Source organism: Gymnogyps californianus, chromosome 8, assembly GCF_018139145.2.
Source record: "Gymnogyps californianus isolate 813 chromosome 8, ASM1813914v2, whole genome shotgun sequence".
In the NCBI taxonomy this organism is placed as follows: Eukaryota; Metazoa; Chordata; class Aves; order Accipitriformes; family Cathartidae; genus Gymnogyps; species Gymnogyps californianus.
The window spans coordinates 17,904,275-17,930,340 of NC_059478.1; the positions used below are offsets into that span (position 1 = coordinate 17,904,275).

Here is a 26,066-nt window from a genome sequence, read left to right on the forward strand (position 1 = left end):
TGAGAACTTCATACCAAGTGACTATTTTTTATGGTTTGCATTGTACACTAGTTAATGCTGGTGATCAGCTAGGCAGTTAAAACCAAAAGAGAGATTGAATATCTACTCTAGAATTTCTTCATTTCAGTTATGGATATTATGGTCAGACTTCCTTAATATCAGCAACTGATTTCATCCTTTTATTGCTATATTCAATTTTCCATGCACAAGAGAACTGCAGTATTTCTAGATGACACTGACTCTGACTACACAATATATAGGAAAATATATTGAGTAAGGAAATGGAAAATACTTTCTGTGATCTTTTAAATATGGTAAGTTTATAATAACAAGAATAAAACATTTTCTAAAGGGGGAAGGAATTGACCACAAGTTTTCTATGAGTTAATGTCAAAAGGAAGAAATTTTTTTTAAAGGTGCAAGGAACAAATTAAATGTGTTTTATTCATTTTGAAAAATGCTCACATACTTTGCTTCAGTATTGTTTTCAGATTTCTCTTTGTAGGGATTTTCTTTCATTAAATATTTAGATCCGTAAATAGAAACTGTTCAGTTTAGAAGTATATATTTTACATCAGAGATGTGCTGCGTTATTGCAACAGTGGTCTCCCTTTCAATATTATGTTAATTTGTCATAAGTGCTTATGATAGATAATAGATACTCCTTTTAGCCTAAAGACCTATGTCATAAAATATAGTGCCGCACTGAAGTAGATGCGGTACGTACAAGCTGATATCTATGTGTAAAGGTGCATATCCTTTCTTTTTTTTTCCCCCTCCAGATCAAGTTTTTCCTCCCTTGTGCAACATAGAAAAGAATTTTCTCTCTTTAAATTACCTTGCGGGATACCTACAGCCAAAAACAGCAGAGGGATGCCTTATGTCTAACTTAGTCCAAGAAAGAGAAGTTCATATCATTGAACTAATTGCTCCAAATTCCAATCCATACAGGTAAAGTATCGTCTACATAGACTAAATCTGTTTGAAATCACAGCTAAAGATTTAATCTGTCTATTGAAGAGCAACTGAAAGTAGCCATTTCATCCTTACAAGAAGAGCTTGGACCTTAGTACTTGGCCTTAAATAGAAATTAGTTCTTCAGTATGTAAAGATTCTGGATTCTGCTTCATGATCCCAGGATTTTTCTGGACAAGACTGCAAAGCACAGGTTTTATGGACTGTATCCTGCCCCCCTGCTAACTCAATCAATCAAATTTTTCCAATAATAAGGTAAATAAGGGAATATGAATAAGGGCAGCGTCTGACAGACAGGGTTTAAGATGAGACCGCTGTATAAGGAGGTGAGAGAGAGGTTAAAAGTAGTCTTGACCTGTCACAGGTAGGGATGACTGGCAGCAAGGCCTAGGGCAGTGGCTCCCAAACAGTGGTCCAGAGGTCGCAAGTGACCTGCGGTCCATGGCAGTTGTTCCACAAGTTGGTCTGCAGAATCATAACAGTATTTTCTGTCAAGTTTCCAGGTGAGTTTAAGGGATAGTTTCATAATTGCAAGAAATGTTAAGGGTTGACAGTGGTCCACTGACCAAAAAAATTTATAACTACTGGTTAGGGAAAATTACTTAACTCTCTGTACATGGTATGAGGATTATCTAAATTGTCAAAGGTACCTTTGGGAGGTAAGACATTTAAAACATTCATCCTTTGCTGGTCTTTCCTAGGTCTTAGTGGGAGCACATGAATGGGGTTTGCTTCAGATAGTCATACCTGGAAAAGTTCTTCCTAAGTGCTGAGTGTGGTTGCTAGAACAGAAATTTACTATGAAACTTAGACGGTTTTCCCTTTTGCAAGAAGAAAAGTACAATTTCATCAGAGATAAGGTAGAATTAAAATCCTGTCTGCGTACTGCAGACACTGGATATCCAGCATTGTCCAGCTGTGCTCCTCATGCAGTTACATTTGAGCACATCTCATCCCTAATGAGGAAATCACACAGGGAGATAGAGGTGGGAGGAGGGGCCTTTACAAGAAGGGTAATTATCTCATTGCAAGATGGTGAACCCAGAGCCTGAGAATATTCTTGCCTAGCAACCTTGGGAGAGCAAGAAAGTGCTGAGATGTAGTGGAAGTGGAGTAGGTAAGCCCAAATGATCTGCCTCTGTGTGGCGTGAGTTGCAGCCCCATACTGAACCAGAGCTGTTCTTTAGCATCAACACCATTGTAAGTCCCTTGCAGTGTTACACAATGACAACCCTGTCTCCAAGCCCTCTGGGCTTTTGGTTTTGACTGATAGTACGATAGGAATTTGTTTTTCAGATGATAACACTGCAAAATGTTTAAATGTTCTGTTATTAAAAGTAAAAAATTAGTAAGTTAAATTCCTCTTACTTCGTTCTTAGTTTTATGTATTATCCACAGCTATTTTTACAAAGTTTATATCCACAAAACATATATCCAAGAAACATACAAAAGCTGAGCTGGGCATGTGTTAAAACTGCAGGAGGTGAAACGAAGGTCCCAAGATACACTGAGTCTCAGTGCAGAATATTAGTTGAAACCTGTTACTCAGGGATGAGCACGTTCTTGTGATATATGGCCCCATAAGATGATCTGGAAGTAAAAGTTTTTCTGTTGAATTAACATTTTGCACAACGAGATGTTATTGATGGGTACAAACCCATTTGCTCTACTTATTTTACTGAGGTCTTGAAAATCTGGATAGTGTTCATCTATTTTCCAGCAAGCAGTAGGCTGGACATCTGTTTTCTTTTCTTTTTAAAGTAAGTATATATCCAGAAGTATTGGAAACTGAATACACAGCTTAATTCCTCAACACACGCAAGATCCTAAGCAAAGTAATTTCCACAATTTAACTGCCTAGGCAGAGACACTCCCCAATATAGTATTAGTGCATTTTTTTATATTAACCTGCTTAATCTGTCTTTTTGCCTTTTTTAAGATATTATTTTGAGCTTTAATACAGTTATAGCCAGAGGAAACTGAAACAGCTATATTTAGGCACTGTCGCAGTGAAATAAGAAAACAATATTTACTTTATAAAGCAAACTGCTAGTCATATAACTAACCTGCTCTAAATAGTAGCTGAAATGAGTAGCACACTTCTTGTAAACATGAGACAAAAATATTGTTTGTCTAAAAAGTATTTGTTTCTATTGTTGTGCAAAATCATTTAAGCGTATGTGGAATAACAATCTGTTTTGCACATGTTGTGTTGCCTGGGATAATCTCCAGCATTTTAATCAGCTGGCCAGACAGTGGAAACATAATGGATTGGAAGAAGGTTGATAGCTGAAAATTTCTGGCATTCTGGTCTAACTTTCTCTCTATTTTCCACATACAGTGCTTTCCAGGTGGATATAATTGTTGACATCAAACCATCTCAACCAGGCGCCAAACTTGTCAGAGACGTCGTACTTATCCTGAAGTGTAAAAAGTCTGTCAATTGGGTTATCAAGTCGCATGATGTCCAGGGAAAGCTGGAAGTGATTGTAAGTTAAGGCACCTTTATTTTTTGAGAGATACCATACTACAACAGTATAGAATCCATTTAAATGTGATATAGTGCTAGACCATATTGATTTCTGAATGTTTTCTCTCTTAGCTGCTTTTTTTAACTATTACTGCATTTCAAGGAGTAAATACAGAAACTATGTATTTTTTTCTCATTAACTTTTAATATATGAGCTATTAAACTGACCAGCACATCACAGAAGCCAGGTGGTTAGTGCAAGGACTTAGGGTCTATGTCTTTTTGACTTCTGTTGAAGTACCCTAAACACGGAGTTGGATGTTCATCTCCCTTTTTGCTGTTACTTTGGTGAGTGGATCTACAGGTTCATCTCAGAAGTTGGAAAGATGCCAGTGAGTGCAGAATGGATAATCCTAGGTACGCGGCACACACCCACATCCCTTTAGAAGTGGAAACTTTTTTACTCCTTCCACTTGGGGTTGTAGTAGTCTCTAGCCCTCTTCCCTACCAGTACTTCTGTCCCCAGCAAGTGTTTGGTCAAATTGACCTCACCTCTCCTCAGACCGCAAATAATAAGTCTTAAAGAAATTAAAACCAGGATTGCTAAAGCTAAACTTCTGAAACTATACTTATGCATAATTGGAGGTTCTGATTCGGAATGATTTTTGGTACAGGCTTTGTGGCTCGACGCCATTTCTACTAAGAAAATGTGTTTTCCCCTCTCTGAAATAAATAAAATTGGGCTGATCTTGCAGCCTATAAATGTGTGGCCTATTTCTATCTTAAGTGATCAGTTAGGAGCACATTGTACAGTTGAGCTGAATGTTTGCTCAGGACCACCCAGTGGCCTCCTGATTAACAGTTTTGCAGTAACTCAGATACATTTTCAAACTCCAGCTATCTGTATTTATAAGAATTTTACTTTGCTTAGTAGCTTTCTCCTTTTAATGTGTGCAAGGCTAATTCTGACAGGATCCAAGGGCTGCTTGATCTAAATCTCCTAAGAGGAGAGATTGGTAGGCAGGATTTCATGCTAGATTTTGGGAGTGAGGGAAATAAAAGGAAATAAATTAGGGTGTTGCTCAGAAAATTGAATGGAAAAATTATCTAGGGTAGGTGATGAAATTCCCTTTTGATCCCTGACACATCTTTATTTTACGAACAGGAAAGGATACTCTGGTCATTCTGTAGTTCTTAAATAATAAGCCCTTAAAGAGAAAGGTCAAGGTTAGTTGCCCAGGATTACCACACTTGTAAGCAGAAGGGCAAAAAACAATGCTTGACTTGAAAGTTTCATTCTGGGTTATTACATAAAATTCACCACTGTATATTTAGGCCTATATGGGTCTACTCTCACAGGATAGAGAATTGTGCATTAGTTTACTTCATGCTTAAAGATAGCCAAAGTACCGTATTTCATATCCATGAAGCTGCCTCTTTATGGATGATGAATTTTCAGGGAGAGGAATTCTAGAGGATTTTAAAATGTCTGAAGTGCTGCACTTGAGTATAGAAAAGCAAGGCTGCTATTCTTTTTAAAATTCTTCTTTATTAATTATTGAAAGTATAAGTAAAAAGTATAAGTGAAAATTCTTTCTGTAATGAGTGGCAGAAGGTAACATTTTACTTAGATTAACAAAAAGAGAAAGTAATACTATATATGGAACTGTCAGTATATAAAAGACTTTGTATATTTATGTTAGGATTTGTGAGTAACTGTTTGCTATACTGCTTCATTTATATAGCTGCCTCATTTTCTGAATGTGCGTTTGTTCTCCTTTACTTAGAGGGGAGTGTGGGAGGGAACTAAACACCCCCATGTCATTAAAAAGCCTGGACATCCAGCATTTAGGATCTGTTCATATCTCTATTAAGCTGAAGGCCTTTCCAAGCCCAAATTTAGACAATGCATAAAAACATTACTAAACAATTAGGTAATGCTTCACGATGTTCTTTTTATTAGTTGACGGAGCTCCATGCACTTCAATTTTCCTAACTTCTTGCCCTCAGTACGAATCAGAATTGTCTTGAGGGGATTGGCAAACCAAGAGGGAAAGGTTAGTGCTAAGCTGCCTCAAACCCAGGACTGTGAGTTGTTAAGGTCTAAGTTCATAGACAAAAAATGAAAAAGACTTTTTAGGTCATCTAGCTCATCTCCCAGCTTGCTGTGTTTCTTGAAACTCTGAAAGAGGATGGACGAAAAACCAAGTAAAATGGGAATAGTTTAGGTAAAGTAATTGCACATAACGTACGTGCAATGCTTTTCTCCCAGGCTGTATTTAACTCCTGTTTGCAGTCTGTCCTTACATCAAGTCCCATGCAGTGCTTGTGTGTTGCAGTGCTTGTGTGTTGCAGTGCTTGTGTGTTGCAGTGCTTGTGTGTTGCAGTGCTTGTGTGTTGCAGTGCTTGTGTGTTGCAGTGCTTGTGTGTTGCAGTGCTTGTGTGTTGCAGTGCTTGTGTGTTGCAGTGCTTGTGTGTTGCAGTGCTTGTGTGTTGCAGTGCTTGTGTGTTGCAGTGCTTGTGTGTTGCAGTGCTTGTGTGTTGCAGTGCTTGTGTGTTGCAGTGCTTGTGTGTTGCAGTGCTTGTGTGTTGCAGTGCTTGTGTGTTGCAGTGCTTGTGTGTTGCAGTGCTTGTGTGTTGCAGTGCTTGTGTGTTGCAGTGCTTGTGTGTTGCAGTGCTTGTGTGTTGCAGTGCTTGTGGACTATCTGCCATTCACATTACTTCCTTTGGATTTGGTGTCCTCCTACAAAGCTGTGGGTTGCACAGTGGACAAAGAGTGAAATTGCAGAAAGAAAATAAGTGTGTTGAGGGGCGAAGAGTGAGAGAGGTGAAGTGTGCAGAACAAACCTATGAGGATTTCAAAAGCTTGGAGGGGCTGTTCTTTACATGAGAACAACTGCCCACCAGTTTCTGAAACGGTCTCTATTCTGAGTAGGTGGATCTGATTGCCTGGTTTCATACACTGCGTGTGAACGTGTTGGCAGGGCAGGCAAGTGAAGGAAGGTATGTCTATTCCTGCAGGTCCTTGTGCTCAGTTTTGTTTCATTGACACGATGCAGGACTGAACATTTACAGGCTCAGCATGGAGTGGAGAGGTATAAACAAGCTCTGGAAATGGTCAGGTGCCAGTTAGGACAGTAACATTCTGAGACAATATTTGTTCAGCTGTCTCCTCATGACAAAAAAGAAAAGGAAAGCAGAGAGGGAGATCCAGCAAAGTTGGGGTAGCATAATAATTCCAACCAAAGCTGTGTGGTAATATGAAAATGTGTGATAAATCATGTCCAGATTTGTATCTGTTGAAGAATAAAAGATTATTTGATCCAAAACAGTAGTAAGGCACTAAAATTAGGATACCTATTGCTTCCTTTTTGTTCCTTATCTTCAGTGGCCTTTGCTAGTCATTGATAACTGTACTAGTAACAGTATCCTCAAACCAGACACTCTGCACCTAAAATTCCCTTTAACTTCAATTGTGAAGCTGTGAGTGTTTAAAGGATGCAGAACTGGGTCATTAGGAAGAAATGAGGGAGGGAGCTAGAGGTAAACTATGCCATTCTGTCAGGGCTCTCTACGAGCTTTATTCACTTCTTTGTTGAAAAGCTCTGTTTCTGAGGTCAGGTAGAGAAGTGCAGCCAAGCTCCGTGACACTGGGTAGCAGGTCCATACGACCACTGTCTAAAAGCGATCTGGGCAAAAGAGATCAGTGCAGTCAATCTTTTGATCCGCAACCAATGCGGATTAAAAAAAAAAATAAAAATGCAGCCAATATGATGGAGAAGATAATCAGGCATGGAAATGAAAGTGTTTGTTGTGCAGCATTCGATGGTATCATCTGCGTATAGAAAGTGCAATTCAATCACATTGCAGAAATCGTTGAAAAGTGGGTCGTTGTGCCTTTCCTCCTGTGTGTGTGTTCAGCTTGTTCTGTAGTCGTTGATGTGATTGTTATAGTGATAATGGTAATGTTGTGAATGTAAAAATAAATATATATATATATTTAGCTTTGTGTGAATACATGTTTAAGTTTACGATGCCAAGCACTTAAAAGCAAGTTAAAGTGTAATACCAGTGAATATTTTCTAACTGCCCCCCTAACAGCTAGAGATGCTTGTTATGTTCCTTTGACTTGCTTATTTGAACAAGAAATTTTGAAATTTTGCAAAACGTTTACAGTAAAACAAAAGCTAACTGACTGTGTGACTCATCTGTATTCCATGGCCAACTTTAGTGAGCCGTTATTTGTAATTATTTAATAATAAAACTAAGAGGTCAGCAAGTGCATTTATGAGTTTGCTGTGTCGATGTATTTGTGTAAAACTTATATTGTTAATTAAATTTTAAATTTATGTGCAGAAAGTATATGTTGTCTTTTAAGTAGTTTGGCCTTGCATGAACGTGCATGCTCTCACTTATCGCTCTATTAAGCATTTAATCCAGTCCTGTTTAACATACTCAGCATTTTGTAGGAGGCACACAACATTTCTAGTATGAAGCTCATTCAGAGAGGCACAGACTATCCTCAGTGCCAGCTGACTTTAAAGCATTAGCTGGTATCAGCTCTACTTCATGAGCATGCTATGTTTTGCCTTTTTCAGTAATGCTCATTTGAACAAAGGTTTTCCCATATGTAGCTTAAGTGCTCTAATCAAAGAAATGAAGGGGACGTTTGAAAAATCAGTTGTCATCTTGAGTTCACCTCACCTCAGAACTCATTTCAACTCTGTTTTGAAGAAAATACGGCATTATACAAATGGCTGTAAGTACGCCTTTGTCTCATTTAGGGATTAACCGTTTCTGACTACCTTGATTTATTGTACTCCAGGCAGAGGCTGGGACAAAGGGGGGGCTTTTCTCCATGTGTGCAGCAGTTCTGTGCCTAAGGTGGCAGAGTTTGGTTTATTTCCCAGGTGTTCTCAGTTTGCTGTTATTTAATAGAGTAACATAGAGTAAAAAACATGTTCAATCAGTGTCACTATTCCATTTTAAGTATCCTTAAATGGTAAATAATGAACCAAGTTTTTCTTTCTTTTCAGACATCAAATAGTATTGGTTTTGGAAAGGAAACAGAACGATCCATGACTATGAGTAAATCAGTAATACCTGATATTCCCTCATCGCATGAGAGTTTGATCAAGTGGGCTTATGAGCATAACTATAGTCCAGTTACGTCCTACACAAAGGCCCCTGTTGCTAACAGATTTCATCTGCAACTTGAAGATACAGGTAAGCTTTGAAGATGGACTTTTAGCATGTAGAAAAAATATATCTTGTATTTCCAGGAATATGATGATTTGAAAGGTGCTTTCTCAGTTTTGAAGCTTTGTTATTTGGGGCTGCACTACTTTCACTGCTCATCATCAAGAATTCTGGTAATATCTATGAATGCTGGTTAAAATTAAAAAAAAAAAAATCTGTGGCTTTTTGATTAGAAAAGTCCAGGCAAATTGTGTTATTTCCTGAAATGTTGGTGAAATTAAATGGTTATAGTTTATCCAGCTCACAAGCTGTTATAGCTGGCCGTGCTCAGTGTTTACTGGAATGGACTTCAGCAACTGGATATCTTGTTAAGTTAATAAATCCAGCTTTTTTTTAAATTTTTTTTTTCCAAAGTATGAGCATAGTGTTTCCTTGAAACAATTAAATAAACTTTTAAATTGTTTACAGACAAAACTGGCTTACCAAAAAAGTCTGAGCAAATGGAATAAATACAACCGTTAAAAAAAAAAAAAAAAAAAAAAAGTTATTTGGCCGAAGTCATTGCTGATGTAAAGATATCCAGGTCCACTGAAGCTAGTGGAGTCACATCTGCTTTTTCACTAATTCTGAATTTCAACCACTAAAAATTTTGTTTAGCTATTTTGATAAAGCTGATGTTGGCATGAATTTTCTCAGTTACGCTCTCATAGGTTACAGATAATTATCTGCTTGGGCCAGATGTTGAGATTTCTGTCCTGAGCAGTCATGTGTATAAGCCAGGAGATAGTGTTCTCATTTACTCAGTTATAAAGTTAACTCTTGTTAAACTTCACTCTGGTTATGTAAGTAGTTCCACAACAGTGGAACTGAATTCACTGAATTTGTGATGGAGCAGGTAATGGGAGAATTTCACCCCATGACTTGCACTTAAGCTATTTCAGCAGCACTAAGATAGTGTATTTGCTGAGTGTGATGTTTCTTTTACCTCTGTGGTTGCCTTTTGCATATAATAGGCCCACTCAAAGTTTATTTTCAGCTCTTAGTGAGGCAGATTTCTAGGAGGGACTAAATATACCAAGATTAGATGCCTCAGTAACAACTAAACCCTTGGTGGAGGAATTGTGGCTAGTTACCTGAAAAGTACAAAGATGCTGCTTTGAATGTCGTTCAAGAGCTTCCTTTCTGGATAATTTTTTTTTTTGTATGAAAATAATTAGTTCTGGGTACTTTTAGGAAAAATGTCTAATAACCTAATGTTCTTTTTTTTTCCTTCTTTTTTTTTTCAGAAGAGATGAATGATGAAGACCACCATTCCCTTCCTCCGGAGCTGACAGAATTGCTGGGTGCTAACCCACTGCCTGCCCTAAAGAATCCTGCATTAAATGATGGCCTGACTTTTCCTTTTCACATTAACAGAGGAAGACATGATACAGTTGGAGAAGCAATCTTCCCGTCCAGGGATTCAGTGGATACATTAATAAATCATGACTTCGAACATTCCCTCTCAAAACATAAAGAACCCGAAGAGGTTCAGGGCAGTGCTGATGTGGCCCTGTCAATAAAATGTGATGACAAAGTCATGACAGTAGCTGTAGAAAAAGACTCTCTGCAGGTTGGTGTGATCTCTTATTCTCAAATTTGGACAGGCTTTTTTAGGCAGACCATTTTATTTGTATTTTGATTGGGGGTGGGGGGGAAATTAAGATCTACAGCCGTTATCACCCAACCCCCCAAAACATAGTTTGGTGAGGAAATTGTACTGTAGATCTTCTTTGCAATAACTCAGTCATGTTTCTTCTTCCCAACAATACGGTAGTTTGTAGACGATTTCTGATTAAAGCTTTGCAGGGTTGGTTCTGTCAAAAAATTACTGTACTCAACCATCAGTCGGAGTTTCTAATCTCCAAAGTACAAAGAAGCTGCTTTTGATAGCTGTGTGAGACCAGAATAGATCTGTGTTTACCATCTACCAGCTGACAGGTTGATTGTGTCCATTTGCATTGTGGAAAAGAGCCTGATACAGACAGCATTTTTAGCTCATTTCAGGCCAAACAGAATCAGCATTATTAATCAGGAGATTAATAATGAACCTGTTGTTTTCGTTGTTCCATGTTACATTTGTTCCTTGTCTGTCATGTATAACAGCATTTTGAGAGTGACCTTCCCTGGATCTCAGTACAATGAACTTCACTTCCTCCTATCAGCAGTCATGAACAGTATTCTGAGCTGCACTTTTAAGCAAGTGCCTAACACAATTGTGTTTCAGCCACTTACAAAGCACCTTTGTTTCAGGCTAGCGGCTACACAAGAACAGAACTCTCGCTGCTGGATCACTCTTGCAAAGCCAGGATGAATGATACCCATTTCATTTTGGAGTCTTTGCTGAACAAATGCGGGACTCGGACAGCATATATCTTGAACAAGATTGTTTACTTTAACTCTGTAAGTATTTTACAAAGAGGAGCCGCCTTCTGCACCGCACATCATAGTGGTACAAGGAAGCCATTGTGGTTAGCTTTAGTCTTAGATCAGGATGCCTCCTTTTTGCTTTTCCTGTCTAGCTCAAACCTAGTTGCAGCTACAGTCCCTGTATTCAAGGAGGTATGAAGGCTGCACATTCAGTGTGCTCCTGTGGTCAGATAGTATCCCAAAGGAAAAAGGAGGAGTTGGAGTTAAATACCCTTACAAAACTGCATGGCTGCACTTAGGGTACCTTCTGTACCAGTCTCAGAGAAGTTGCACCAGCTTTCCCTATGCAGCTTTGATCTACCCATACATAAGCAGTACTATATAGCTGTAAGGAGGAACAGGAATGAAGTTTTGTGATTGCACAAAGCAATACCATTTAATTCATATGCTGAATTATTTTAAGTGAAACTTTTTCTTCCAAAATTGTGTGTGAAAAAGCTTTCAAAAAGTGAGGAAAAGACATTATCTGTGCGTGCTTCTCTCTTATAATTTAGATTCATATTTGCTATCAGTTGATGTACGTGATGAAGGGACTCATGAGTACTTGTATATGAGTGATGACGCTAAGGAGCCCAGTTAGGTTCTAAGCGACTGCTTCCAGACTGGCTCAGTTTGTGAGTTTGAGTACAGTGCAGCGCAGCTAATCTGGGTTGGAAAGTAATGACACGTTTCTCTTGCTGAGCTTTCCAGTACATAGAAGTAAGCTTGGCAAATGATGAAAAGCCTGTCGTCCAACCCAAACACAGCTAAGGCAATCTGATCTGACCTTGCCTGGTTAAAACAGTTCTATACTGGCAAGTCTGTAGCACCTAACTTTAGAAACAATCCCGAACCAAGACTGTGGATAGAAACATCTCCAAACTACAGCATAGCACGTGTCTGGAGCTAAATACTGTCATTGTCCCTATATTCTATTATGGCCCAAACTAAAATGGATATTTGCCTCCTCTCCTTTCTCCATCATGTCTTTTAATAGTCTTGGCTACTGACTTAAACTCCGAATCATATATAGTATCATTCAGAATTTGGGAGCATTTCTGCTAAAAAATAAACACCATGCAGTGGAGTCTCAAAGAGTGTGTATGTCACTTCTTAGCAGTTGCTCTATGTCCAGGAAAACAAAGATGAAGTCCTGGAAGGGAGGGGACTAACTGAGGAGCCGCAGGGCATACAGAAGCAGAGTGCAGAACATTGGAAAACAAAAACGGGAATTTTCAGGTGAAGAAATGGAGAAGTGTGCAAAGGAGGGGAAAAAAAAGGGGGGAGGGAGGAAATTCAGTAGAAATTCAGAGAAAAACAAGGAAGGGAAAAATGAAGAAAGGGACAACATCTTTTTGGGTGTACATCTCTGAAAAAAATATGCAAATGACAGACAAGAAAATCCTTTAATGACCCTAACACTTTCAGTGATTTTTCATGAGTGCATTTAAGTTGCAAAAAATCACTTTAGAAAGCCATTTCTTGTTTCAATGTTGGTTATAGAAATACCAGAAATAGAATGGAAATGCTAGGCTGCTCATTCAGACACCAGCACCCAGACTGGTGTCTTTGCTGGCTTTGAATTCTGGAAAAAAACTAAGGGGCATTCTCTAAATATAACCTACGTATCTTACATGCTCAGCACAAGGCTGTTTAAGACATGCTTTCACCATCTGCTTAGCTGGTGCACTTCTTTTGGCCTTTGATTGTTCTGAAGAGAGAAGAAAATAATAAGCATGAAGAGAGAGTGCTCAGTTATCACCTAATTTTATGCATTTGCAATACCTTTTGTGCAGATTGTTATTCAGCTGTCATCACCAGCTGAAAGCAGCGGCTTTGATGATGATGACATGGAATCAGGTGATAATGGATTTCCAGGGGATGCTGATGAGGGAGATGTTGCTTTCTCAAGCTGGCCTGAAATAGCGGTATGTTACTCTCGGGTTTGCACCTGACAATAGAGAAATGCCTATTGTAATAGGCACTTCACATAAATTACATTAATTGTGTAGCAATTAATTTGTCTTTTAACGCATTTCTTCCCACTTCTATTTCTTGTGACCCTGTTGAAGATTTGCACTAAGTAGACGGAACGTGGGTGGGCCTGTATTGTACACTCCAAATTTGTCCTTATCCAGCTACCACTCCTGACTCGGGATGTTGTTGTATTGTTTTTTTCATTTCAGTTTAATTGCACGCTGCACCAGCCAGAGGATGACAGAGGCATGTTCTGGCCTCCTGAGCCACACATCACCAATGTGACCTTCAACATGGAGCTGTACAAAACAGATCTGTTCATTGCTCCCTCCCAAGGACTCTTCTCTGTTGCTGAGAATGGGCCAATATATGTAGAGGTAACAAACTGAAAAAGGCTTTCAAACTAACGGAAACATTTTGCAAGGCCATGCAACTGAGCCAAATCTGCTCTTGTTAGGTGAAAGGTCTCGTTGCGCAATTGCTTTAGGCAGGCAGGTAGGTACTTTGGTGGCTGCAGAGAACAGAAACTGTGGGGTAAGAAGCAGGACAATGTTTTGAGTCAAAACAAAAGGATTCCTGCAAAATGGATGAATTTAACTACAAGGTAAATTGGTCATTCTTGCCAAATCTGCTTTTCTGTGCAGAACTTAAAGGTGGTCTCTGAGCTCTTGCTCTGAACTGGTATTTCCTGATGAAGACTTCAGGGTTCGTTTTACTGGGTAACATGGCTGAACCTCATCTGAAAGATGTAGACACGCAAAAAAATGATTACAAGTGTCTGTCTTCCATATGCTGGTGTTCTCAGGTTACAAACTTAATACAGAATCTGATCTCTCTCAGATCCACTTACAAACACCAGTTACAATCCTTGTGAATGCTATCACACAAGAGATCTAACAGCTTTAGATAAATAAGACCAGCAAAGTCAACAGTCAGGTACCCTTGACTTCAGGTGTGTTTTGGACCTGGTAATATTTCCATGTGTTGCTAAGTTGCTTATGAAATCTGGGGAATTTCAAACCAATGCAGTCAGTATGTCTAAAGCTAGTCGTGTGAACAGAATTTTGCAGTTTTCAAGTAACGGTAGGCATTAATAAATACAACATTGGCAATGAAGTAGTATCACCAGTTTATAGATGAGTAAATCACGAGTGGTGAGCTGTGGGCTTATGAGACCAGGAAAATGAGTATATTGACTGAAGCAGTGCTGTGCTATGTTTCTCTTGCCCAACTTAGTTCCTCTTTGTGAGCCCATGTTGCACATGATAAGCATAGTGGCCCATTTGACATTGGTGCAGTTTTCCTCATTGTTTCAGTGTGTTGTGTCTCTTCCTCGTTCTCTACCCAGTGAAAAGTACTTAAGACAGTTGAAGCAAAAAGAAAGTATGTCATGCTCAGTTAAGAATATGTTTATAAAAGACACGTTATTTTTTTCATTTGGATAAAACCAGCTGCTTCTTTCAGCGATCTGGGATGAATCCCGCTGGCTCCGAGCCCGCTGGATTTGTCTGGTTCTGGAGCTGTTTAGTCAGACAGATGTTCTGATTTCTTCATCACCTGTCCTGGCAGAAGCCTTTGTTTTCTGTTTCTCCTTCTTGCACAGTGGAAAATGTGTATCAGTTTTGAACTTCTGTGACTCCGTTTTTAGCTGACACAGATTTTTTTTTTTCCATTTTTGTTTCTGTTTTGCTTTTATTATTAACAAATATATTTTGGGGTTTTGGTCAATAAATTGCTTAGGTCATAATCTGTAAGAACTCTATCTCCCTTTTTTTCTTCTCTGCTAAAAATATTTTTTGTATTTGAATCTTTTGGCTTTTTTTCTTTGTTCTCTACTGTCATTTTCTTATCATATTTTGGTCTCACCTTCCTCCTGTAGTTCTCTTCTTTCCTTGAGATATCATTCGTCCTTTTATTTACCTGATGGTGTTTTGTGATACTGTAGTATGCCTGTCGTCCTTGCCATAATCTCTTTTTTAACTAGTTTACACCATCAGCTTGTTTACCTGTCAGTATCTGTGGCTTAACTTTCATTCATCTGTCTTTATTTCTGTTCTTTTTAGAAGATGGTCTTTCTTGCTTAGATGCTTCAGCACATCCTTCATCTCTAATTTGATTGCTGCTCACGTAAGGGAGAGAAAAAATGAGAAATGCCTTTATTCACTGTACAACTCATAGCATCCAAAAATTTCTGTATAGACCACAGGAAAATTTGGCAGGCTCTTCCTTAAATATACATGCAGCACATATGGATTAAGTACACATTTAAGGCACATTTCTTCTAAGAAGGAAATTATTTCTTGTGGAACTGTTTTCATCAGGCAGTGTTAATGGTTAGGCACAACACTTCTGTTGTTTGTTAAGAGCAACATGCTTCATTTGTTACAAATTCCATTTACATTTTTTTCCTAATTATTCTGTAGCATTTGTTGTCTGCATTCCAGTCCAGCTGCACAACATTAGTGCCCTGGAAGTTTGCAGTCTTAATTATTTTTCACAAAAGAATATGAATTTCAGACTTACAATAAACTAAAAGGATCATTTCACAAGAAATTATGGCTTTTTAGGAGGCTCCTCCACCCCCCGAGTCCAGGAATGCCACCCACACATGAGACCGTGACCTCCTCTCTGCCTCTGCATTCCTCTCCTGGCTGGGGGTGGGTTCTCTGTTGTGTCTGTTGCTTTTATTTTCTTTTTTTTCTTTTTCATTAAAGTTTCAAACAGATACAAAGACATGGAATTAGTCATTTACTTCCATACAGCTCTGTTATAGTCTGTGTGTCTAAGGGAAGCAGTGCCATCTCAGGTGGCAGTCACAGTCATTAACTTCGTGTCTGATCTGGACTGGGTTTTTCATCTGCTTTTGGAAAGATAAGGGATGGCTGTATTTATGCACGGTTATGCTATTAAACAGCTGCTGGTTTTGAAACCACAGATTTTCTGTCTCTCAGTTTGACAGTCTACCCTTAACATTTAGCCTTCAAAATAGTTCAGATTGGAAGTGGCACTGGAAAACTGCTTAAAAAATTGTTGAAAATGTTAATGAAATGTGAACTAAAAATGTCATTTCTGAGATCTTACTGTCTCTTTCTTTTTAATGCAGGTGTCTGTGACTAAAGCTGACAGATCCTTGGGCTTTGCCATTCAAACATGCTTTGTTTCCCCGTTTTCAAATCCAGACAGAATGTCTGACTACACCATTATAGAAAACATTTGTCCTAAAGATGAATCTGTTAAATTCTACAGCATTGAGAAGGTGAACTTTCTGATGCTACATGCACAGAAGGACAAAAAAAGATTTAGCTTTGTGTTTAAACCAATGTTCAACATCTCACTGCTCTTTCTTCACTGCGAGTTGACTTTGTGTACAAATAAAGACAAAGATACTCAAGGACTGCCAAAGGTCAGTAATTTATTAAAGCCTAAACTTCTGATTTAGGTGAAAATAAAATATTGTTTTCATCTGAACTTTGAAGTTGAATAAACGGTTTTCTATGAATTGATGTAATGAACATGGTATCTCTAGGCTCAAGATTTTAATAGATAAGAGTTATGATGCTATGCATTTTGACTGCATAATTTACAGTTTCTGTTTAAATTTCATTAGGTGGTTACATGGGATAAATAGAAATTGCTATCCATATCACATCCATATCCAAAGCGCAAACAATGTTAGCTTTAATTTCCAAAGACATGCATAATATCAGATAATATTGCAATCTGATTGTTACAAAAGAGAATTGCCAAATTTTGCTTTATAACTAATGGAAATGGCTGTAAATAAGTTGTTAAAGAATGTGTTCCAAGAATTTGGAATTTATTTTTACTTTGGCGTTTATGTACATCCCCCTTAAAATGTATTTTTTTTTAAGATGATTTGTCATTATTGATCAACACGTGTGTTGGTGGCTACAGTTTTGGCTACCAGATTTTTAAAAAACATTTATCCTAAAATAAAATAATTACTACGTTTAAGTTCAATAGTAACACTCTCATAAAGGTTAGAGGATCCTTATGAAGGCAAAAGTTGCGTCCTGAAGCACAGCTAAGAATTACCTTTGCCAGTACATTACACAGGGATTGTTTGGAGGTTCTCCTCTTTTTTTGGTAAATAATGTAGGATAAAACTGATAATGAGGCAACCGTGCAGCTGGCACAGCTGTCCTGGCAGGCGGGTGACTCTCTGACCTCAGACACTGTTTTTTCCGCTCGCAGTGCATTCCTCCTGATGAAGCTTGCACCTCTCTCAATGTGGATATGATCTTGGCCATGATGCACAACAAGAAAACCTTCACCAAGCCCCTTGTTGTAATAACACATGAAGGAAAACCAGAAGGTATGAAAATGAGCTTGAACTGTTTAATAAAGCTATAGATATTATATGGTGTAACATACAGCCGCTTGAAATGAGGGAGTACTCCAAATACATGGCATTGTATAATCTTGTGGTGATAGTGTGTTTGTTAGATGTTATTTGTTTAGACATTTCCCTGGCAGCAATCATCATGGTAGTTCATTGCTGTTTTTAACTGTCTCTATTGATCTCTGGACACGTGGTTTTGCCAGGCATTGAGAAAGGAATACTGTACTACACAACAATATGCGTTTCAGAAGTACGAATATAGCAGCAGCGCTTCCAGCAGCTTCTTGTTGCCCAGAGATCAAAGGCAGTGCTCTGCTCCCTGCTGTATCATTTCTTTATTGTGCTTGTAAATATATATTTAGGAATAACAACAATGGAATTACAAAGTATTGAGGATGCTAAAGTCTGATAAGTTTGTAAAGCAACGGGGTGGCCACTGGAGAAAGACTCATTAGACTGTTAAACTATTAAGAGCAAAAGATGAAATACACAAAGGTATTTTAGCTCCACTTTGATGGGGCTTGTTTGATTATGTAATCTTTATGGAAAAAACCACGAGTGTGGCTAGTAACTGGTTGAAGGAGTTGGAAAGGCTGAAGAGCATTATGAGATCATGCCAAGCGGCATGATGAGACTGTACTCTAGCTTAAGAGTATGCCCTGTGAGTGATGGGAAATAAGAACTGTTTTCACAGTTTCATTTAATTTGAAAGTTTTTCTTAGTGAATCCCTCTGACAACAGCATCAGTCATGTTTTGATGCATTCGTAGAAGAAAATATATGTGTGTTATCTTTTCTTTTTGTATTAGCATGGGAGTTTAATCAGAAGCTTCAGTGGCTTCACATGCACATCAAAATCTTCCAATTGTGTCCAAATGCTGTTTGACCTTTAGAATGATTTTTGGGGAGTGTCAAAAGGATGTCCTTTAACCTCCGTTGTACAGTGCATGCTTTTTAGTCTTCAAACAATTTTAAGTACCATACAGCATTGCTAGCGGACATAAGCAACAACTGTTTCTGTTTAACTCTGCAAGTCAGATCATGTTTAGTTTTTGGGGTTTTTTTACAAATTTGTTACTACAGATCAAACCCACTGCGAATTAAAGGCAAGTATTTTATCTGTCAGTGTGGTACCATTAAAACTGTGCTTTGGGCTTGATTCGGTGCTCTTTCTTTTTGCAAAGCTCTCATTTTTTTTTCAGTGGTTATTCTATTGGGAATGAGTAAATCGTGCAACTGAAGTTCAGCTTTCAATAAACAGACTCGTACTCTGAGCTCTCTTGCCCTTCTGATGTGTGGAGCATTGTGCGCAGCTCCCGTCTCGGGCTCCACTCAGAATGTTGTCTTTGTCAGAGGCACAAGGTCTTAGTGTGCAAAGATGAGCTAAATTTATAAAGATTAATTACAAGACAACAGTGTGATAGAGTATTTTGTTGCATTGTGGGTGATTTAGTCTAATTGTGGGATGTTTGGTGGAAATCTCCCCAACGTATCACAGCTTGCAGACATAATACAAAGTGGCACATTAACAACGTAGTTTTGTTGGTATGCAGTTGTTCTGTAGAGAATCAAGCAACCCCTTTCTAAAAGCCAAATGCCGTTGTTGGCCAATACATGAACCTAGGATTTGGAGAAGAAATTATATCGCATTACTGAACAGGAGAATTTACATCTCAGAGGTGGTGTCCTTATTTTCTTTCACGTGAACAGGCCAGCTTTCATTGTTGTAAACCATATTATGTGAGTTACTGCCATTGGATCTGCTCTCCAAGCCAAACATAGAAATCATGCACCTGACATTTCAAAAGTCAGAACAAATTGGTCATTGCAAAGGTTTCATCTTTTTTTCTTCAGACATAAGGTTATGACTGTCACTGACTGTAATAGAAATCACAACTGTGTATCTAAATGAGAATAACTCTTCTTTCCCTCCTAATTTTGTTAGTTATTTACAAGCTCAGTTGCTTACATTATTGCAGTAGATCCCAATGGAAGTGTCTAAAACCTGACTCCATGCCACGTTCTTTCCCTATGCATTCCTGCATTTCACACACACAGTCTCCCCCACTTCAATGAAAGGCATATGGATGGCCATTTAAATGCTAGGAAATACGTGTTCTTCTGTTGAAATAATCTGCCAATGTCATTGTTCATATTTTTGCTAAGTATGGAAGCTTTAGATTATTATTTCTACAGCAAAAGGAGACAGGTCATAGAAAGGAGGTCAAGTGAGCAGCTAACAAGTGCCTCTATCCTACAAAGGTATAGAAAATAATTATAATTTCTAAAAGCTGGCTGCTGATGGTTTTTAAATTAGATGCTTTTCCTGGACCTCAAGGATTCCTACTGCTTCTGTGTTGCTCCGAGCAAACCACATTAAAATACATGTAAGAACTGGATGACTGGGGAGAATTGATAATGGGCTACACAGCCTATCATTAATTAGCGGACTTTATATGCTCTATAGAGAGGCCAATGACAGAATAAGCATGGAAAATTCATTCTCCCCTCAGCTCAGAAGTCATTTTCTTGGCACTTGGAATACGCTAGTGGGGTGTTTAGACAATCTGATAGTGCCCTTACCCATGTTTGTACTGTTCAATGCTCCTTGGTTTCAGTCCAGCCCTCCTCACAAATCTTACATTGAGTTATGCTTTTGCTGTTATGTGTGCTTGACAACTTTCCAGCTTATTTGTGCATGCACACACCCCTCTATGTTCTCACCTGTTTCCTACCGTCCTGCCAAGAGTGATCTGGAAGAGATACTCGTGCGTTAGAACAAGTGACAATAATGCAGTTTAAGAATAAAATGCTTTTTTGGATATTGTAGGCACATGTGTCTCAGCCTAATGATGTTATAGGATGTTGCTGGCAGTTTAGTGTTGCCATTTGGGTTTTAGAAGTTAGAAGCATAGTCTTGGTTTAAGAATACTTTAAATAAATAAATATATTTATTTTCAGTATTTTTGAGCCACTATGTTTACATAGCAATTAAACTTTTTTTTTCAGTTGCTAAAGATAGAAAAACAAGTATTGGGACACTGTCTTAACAAATCCTTTTACAGCTGTTGCACTGAACAGATTCAGATATGCCAGAATTTAAATGAGATCCCTAGGTTACTGGGCAATCCAGAAGCAAACTGCAGATAACCAAACAGGTCCTCGGGTCTGAAGCCAGAATCTCTGGCTCTGCTTGAGGTGGCATTCTTGAAGAAAGATAAGAGAAGCCAGTTAAGCAAAAGAAGGGAAAACTCTTCATTTTTTAACATATGTTTACTTGTCTCTTTCTGTTACATGCTGATAATGATGATGATATTTGATATTCTTGCCAAGAATAATAGCTTTGATATAATAGCTATTATCTTTTATTTCCTATATATAATTAAAAAACAAAACAAAACAAAAAAACCACCCAACTTCCAAGACAGAATACCAAGTAGGACTCAGGAAAATGTGTGAATCAACATATATTCATGCAGTTTGGACAAAGCAGTGTGTATCATGCCATAATACTGACTTTTCTTTAGAGGTGATAGCCAGTGTTTGATTTTAAATTTTTTTTTTTGTGTGTGTGTGATTTAGCATGCTGGTATCTCATGTCTGTGATTAGTGAGTAGTCAGATGAATGTAATCACCTGAAAACAGCCTTTGCAATCTGTGCTTTTTAAAAGCTCTGTATAGGGATAACCAGAGTTATTGCGGGTCAGACCTGATGACATCGGGGTGGGAAAGGTTGCAGTGTACTTGCCAGCAAAATATATGATGCATGAACTATACTGTAGATACGTTCCCCCAAGGAATGATCAATATACGAACAGAATTTTTCTGACCTGAGCAAGATGATTGAATTTGGGCTGGTTTTCCTGAAGTTCCTGGTTTGTAAAAATTACGATTAATGTCTTTCTGTCAGATCAAATCCTGAAGGTTGCTTGCATAGTTTGTAGGTTGTATGTGGAATTTCGTCTGATTAATGTTTTGTGGTTTTTGTTGTTTTTTTTTTAAATTAGATCCTTCCCTTCCAAAGCCAAATGTGAGACAGCCACGTAAGTAACTCTTAAACCAATCTCTTTTAAGCCTTAAACTTTTGTCTAGAAATTATTAGATCAATGAAGAAAATTATCTTCAAGCTTCCTGAGAGAGAGAGTGTGTGTGTGTGTGTGTGTGTGTGTTAAATTCTGGGACAGAACAGAATTCTGACTGTATTGCTGATTGAGAGATTCCCATCAGTGTTTAGAGAGAAGGGCTGTGACCTTCTGTGTATGTGAAAATCAAATTTGGGAAAACACCATTGAGAGTCTCAGCCTTAGCAAGTTCATTTGCTGATGCGTGTGTGATGTTTCCCCCTTCTCTGCCGAGGCCACTGCTTCCCAATACCAGGGTTTCAGCAGCAATACCATCTTACAGAGCTCCTGTGTCCTACTCCAAGGCTCACTCCTACCCTGCGCTGCAGCTGGCCACATCCCCAGTTACTCTAGCACCAGCACTTACAGGTCATGCTGTAGATGAGATCACTGACGTGATATGGATTAATTCTTTGTTTTTTCTGTTGTCTTGGCGTAGTGAATTAACCAGGGTCAATTACTGACCCAGGACGGGAAGAAAAGGAGAGAAGTAGCAGTAGAAGACAATAATAAACAGGAAGGTGAAGATGATTTGTAGCCAAAACCAAGAATGAATGGAGAAAAGGGAAGATTAGAAGAGGAAGTACAAAGGTTTTTTTCCTCTGCTCCTGTCCCTGTGTCTTTGGGACTAAATTTGCTCAAAATAGCAAGGGGAATGAGAAATTATGCTTCTGCCACTTCAGCCTCCATGTGAGTTTCTCCTCTCCACTAAGTTTCCTCCTAAGAGGAGAGGACACTGGCTGGTGCCTTGTGGAAAAAACAGTTGAGTTTAGGAGAGTCTTTTCTGTTTGCATTTAAAATGACCAGATGTGGCCAAAGGAATCAGAAATAGTCTCATAGAAAAAATGGGAGAAAAGCCTTCTAAGCCACTATCTGTCAGGTGTTGCACATGCAAACTTGGTCGCAGGCACCCAGAAATGGGTCCTGAAGGCCCTTGCCAACAGGAGCTGCTGGAGAAGACATTTGTCAAAAGGGGAATGGCCCTGAAGATCTCAGGAGCTGTTGGGCTGGGGGATGTCCATAGGGACATCTGCTGGATGCAGGAATGTGTAAAGTGAGGGTGTTGGTTGCATTTTGAGAACAGAAATTCCACTGAAGAATACTACTGAGAAGATGCAGTCAACTCATTTCCTGGCCAGCTTAGTCAGTAAAATGTTATTCACTGGCTTAAGCCATTTTGTGCACTAGGAGACATTAAAAATACTGAAACTAGAAGTTAGTTTTGTAAGAAGAAATTTCCCCAAATGATTGTTAAGAGTGATGTTTATTTTTTTGAAGTATTTCTAATCACCAAAAAGAAAAACACAAAAGCCGAAAGTTTCTCTGTTTGGATGATTAACATTGAGGGGCCATACATCCAGGAACCAGATGCTGTTACCCTTGAAATGGTACTGCAAAAGGCCCTCTCCCCTAGAAAGTGATTTGCGTGTGTGTGTGTGGTTCTATTTTTGTGTTCTGGAATTAATTTCAGTTATTGAAAGCATTGCCAAATGTGAAAAACAATTGTTTCTATTTATGTTTTCGCTGACTTTTTGCTGGCATCTCTTCCCTCTTAACAGCAGTTCCGTTCTCCACCTAGATTTCAGACTGAACTTGCAGGAGATGTAGGGGAAAAGTTTGCTTGAATGTTAGGGCATTTAAATGAAAAGCATCTTTTGCCAAAAATCTCAGCCTTTTTAAAACACATTTTTAAGATAAATGGATATTTAATTGAAAGCAAGTTATTAACAGCCAACTGAAAAGGCTTAATTTTTGCAATGTTTTCCAGATTTGGGTGTGCTGAGCTGGGGTTTTCCTTTGTGATGTGGAACAGTTGGTTGGACTGAAGCCAGTCTCTGAAAGCATCACTTTTATTTCCTTGATGCAAATCTGCTAGTCTGTTCCTTAAAATGGTGCTTAACTAACTATGAATTTTTAAAAAACTTCTCCATGAAAGCGTAAGGGTGAATTTTTGTAAGACGATATTTGCCACTGAAAATAAGAAGTCCTTCTTATGTGTGTTTAACTTTGTAGCTGTGTTCTACGGTCTGGACACGCTGACTGTTGTGGGCATTGCCTTTGCGGCATTTGTAATTGGAGCCCTGCTCACAGGAGCACTCTGGTTTATCTACTCTCACACAGGTAAGTATGAGGGCTCTTACAGACCTCAGCGCAGATCATGCCGCAGGAAATGCGGTGTGGTCTGAACTCTTGCAAGGTGGGAGGAAAGGGGAGGGGGGGCCAGCATTGGCTATCCTGGACTTTTTTTCTCACTCTCTGTTCTTACTAGGGTGTTTTCCAGCAACTCCTCCCGTGAGCCTGTTGGTGCGTATCAGCAGATTGATACCCGCCCTTCCCTAAAGGGAGGTGTTATGCATTATGAGCATGATTTAAAATGTGCTAAAATAATTTTAAATGTGAATCTTAAACTCACCTGGGACATGAGTAAAACTGAGTATTCCTGGCTTGTGCATTATCATTAGTAGCATCTCTGTATTTCAAGTTTAGTTAACATTTCAGTTAATGGATCACTTTTGGTTCCCATAATCCTTTTTTAAAAATTTTTTGCGGTTGCTAAATTAGGCTGATGTGAGTGGGAATGGGATGTGATCAGTACAAGGAGTGGGCCAAATGGCTGAGAGAATGCTTTATTTACATAGACATATTCTGAATGCAGCTAGACTTGAAAATGTTTCTTGGGCCTTGATTACATAGAATTTTTGCCCCAATTATTTATTCCTCCATTCTTCAACTGTTACATTAAATTGGTAGAAGTGATGTGTAATCTCACTTAATTGTGTCCAACCAAATAACCAGGAATGTGCCTGAATTGGTGCAGCCTTTATGCATAGATAATTTTTCAGTATCTCCTCAGAATTTTTTTCCATACTAAACTAAGTTAGCAGAAATACAATACTGTATTGGAAGAAGAGGGAGTTTTGGGAGCTTTCTGTTGCATGTAATCTGCAAGGTGGTACAGACAAAGACTGGACACTGATGGGGCCTTGATTTTGCAGCATCTGACCTTGGCTGCTTGTGGATTATGGGGTATCTCAGGATCCCTACAGCATGCTGGACTCCCAACTACTTCCACTTTTGACCTCGCAAGACCCTTCCAAGATCTCTGGGAGGTGGGGAGAACGCGAGGTCAGTTACTCCAAACCTGTGCAGCTCTGGAGCACTGGAATTCTCCCGTAGCCCACTGCAGGGTTTTTTTGGCATCTAAAACCTCATGGAAGCTATTTAGGAGTGAGAATCCAGCCCTGTCAGGTCAGAGCTTCTGTAAATATTATGACCCAGAAGCTTATGTTAATTTGGAAAAAAAACCTATGGTTTTTTTTCCAGTTGGCAGTACAACAACTTTGTATAAGCAGTTTAATAGTTCTCAATGCATCAGTTGTGTATGGAGCTTGTTTGGAATTGAGGCAAATGTGGAAAATTTAAAGATTGTGATCATACGTATAAATAGTGTAATTCTGCCTCATATACTACTGAAACATTGTGGAAGAAAAGTAAGTGCATTTTCAATGAGTAAATGTGTAAGTTAAGAAGGTAATTTCCAAACAGGTAGCCTTTATTAACAAAAAATTAAAATAATTGTTAAATTAATATCGTTAGTCCTGTGTTTGTGGAAGTTCAATCTCTGTTCATATACTGAACCATCTATAGACGCATGTTGTGTGTCAGTAGTCAAGGAACCCTGGGAAGCCAACATAAATCCTTCAGCAACAATAGGACTTGGACCAATCCCATTAAAAGAATTACATTAACAAAGTACATCAGTCATAGTGACCACGTACAAGTAGTGGAGAGGGCAGCTGCTCTGGCTTTGTGTTTGAGAGATGAAAATAAGTGGAGAAAAAGGCTGGACAAAAAGTAATAGATGAGAAGAAAAGAAAGGAAGGGGATGTTGTAACTCATCAGATCAGAGAATCACAGAAATGATAAAAAATATCTAGGAAGTTATGTGGTTCAGATTTTCAAAGGATTGTGCAAGTGAACCTATGTTCCTGTGCACATGATTTTTCTGTGCATATCTTGCATCTACAAAGCACAACTTGCAGCAGAGTGTAGTGAAGGCTGTGGCAGGGACAGCCTCTTAGAGGATGACTGCTGTGGCAGACAAAGATAATCCAGCTGCAGTGGAAACATTTCAGAGCTGGCTGCAGGCTTTTATTAAAATAAGGAGGAAAAAAAAAAAGATAGTCTAAATTTCATCTACACAGTGGCTATCTTTTGCCATTAGAGAATCCATGCATTGCTGAATTGTGTTCTGAAATCTCATCTTTTGTTGCAAGTAGTACTGGGTTTCTAACACATGATTTAGACCAAAGGTTGGAAAATATGAGTTCATTCTAAAACTGTGTTTTGGTGATACTCAGAGCATGGACAAAAACTACTGCTGGTGGAGAATGGCAACTTGAGATGTGTGAAGTAAGGTATTTTTGTTCCTGTAGTGCTATATGCAATACAGCAAAAGGCCACCTTTTTGCCAGTAGTGAGGTTTGCCGATACACTTTTATCAGTATGTCTCT

The 26,066-nt window shown here is 38.7% G+C and overlaps 1 protein-coding gene across 3 annotated transcripts in view; it reads left to right on the forward strand.

Annotated features, from left to right (window-relative positions):
• The window catches only part of TGFBR3 (transforming growth factor beta receptor 3), a 127,776-nt gene that overhangs the window by 93,826 nt on the left and 7,884 nt on the right, over window positions 1-26,066 (forward strand). For 2 of the 3 annotated variants that reach the window (XM_050900678.1, XM_050900679.1), the window contains exons 6-16: window positions 783-951; window positions 3,317-3,464; window positions 8,482-8,671; window positions 9,931-10,256; window positions 10,937-11,086; window positions 12,889-13,020; window positions 13,279-13,446; window positions 16,173-16,472; window positions 17,285-17,405; window positions 21,439-21,474; window positions 23,566-23,673. In XM_050900678.1, the coding sequence (XP_050756635.1) occupies window positions 783-951; window positions 3,317-3,464; window positions 8,482-8,671; window positions 9,931-10,256; window positions 10,937-11,086; window positions 12,889-13,020; window positions 13,279-13,446; window positions 16,173-16,472; window positions 17,285-17,405; window positions 21,439-21,474; window positions 23,566-23,673 (1,848 nt within the window). The remainder of the gene's footprint in view (window positions 1-782; window positions 952-3,316; window positions 3,465-8,481; window positions 8,672-9,930; window positions 10,257-10,936; window positions 11,087-12,888; window positions 13,021-13,278; window positions 13,447-16,172; window positions 16,473-17,284; window positions 17,406-21,438; window positions 21,475-23,565; window positions 23,674-26,066) is intronic. The other variant, XM_050900680.1, reaches the window with a different exon arrangement.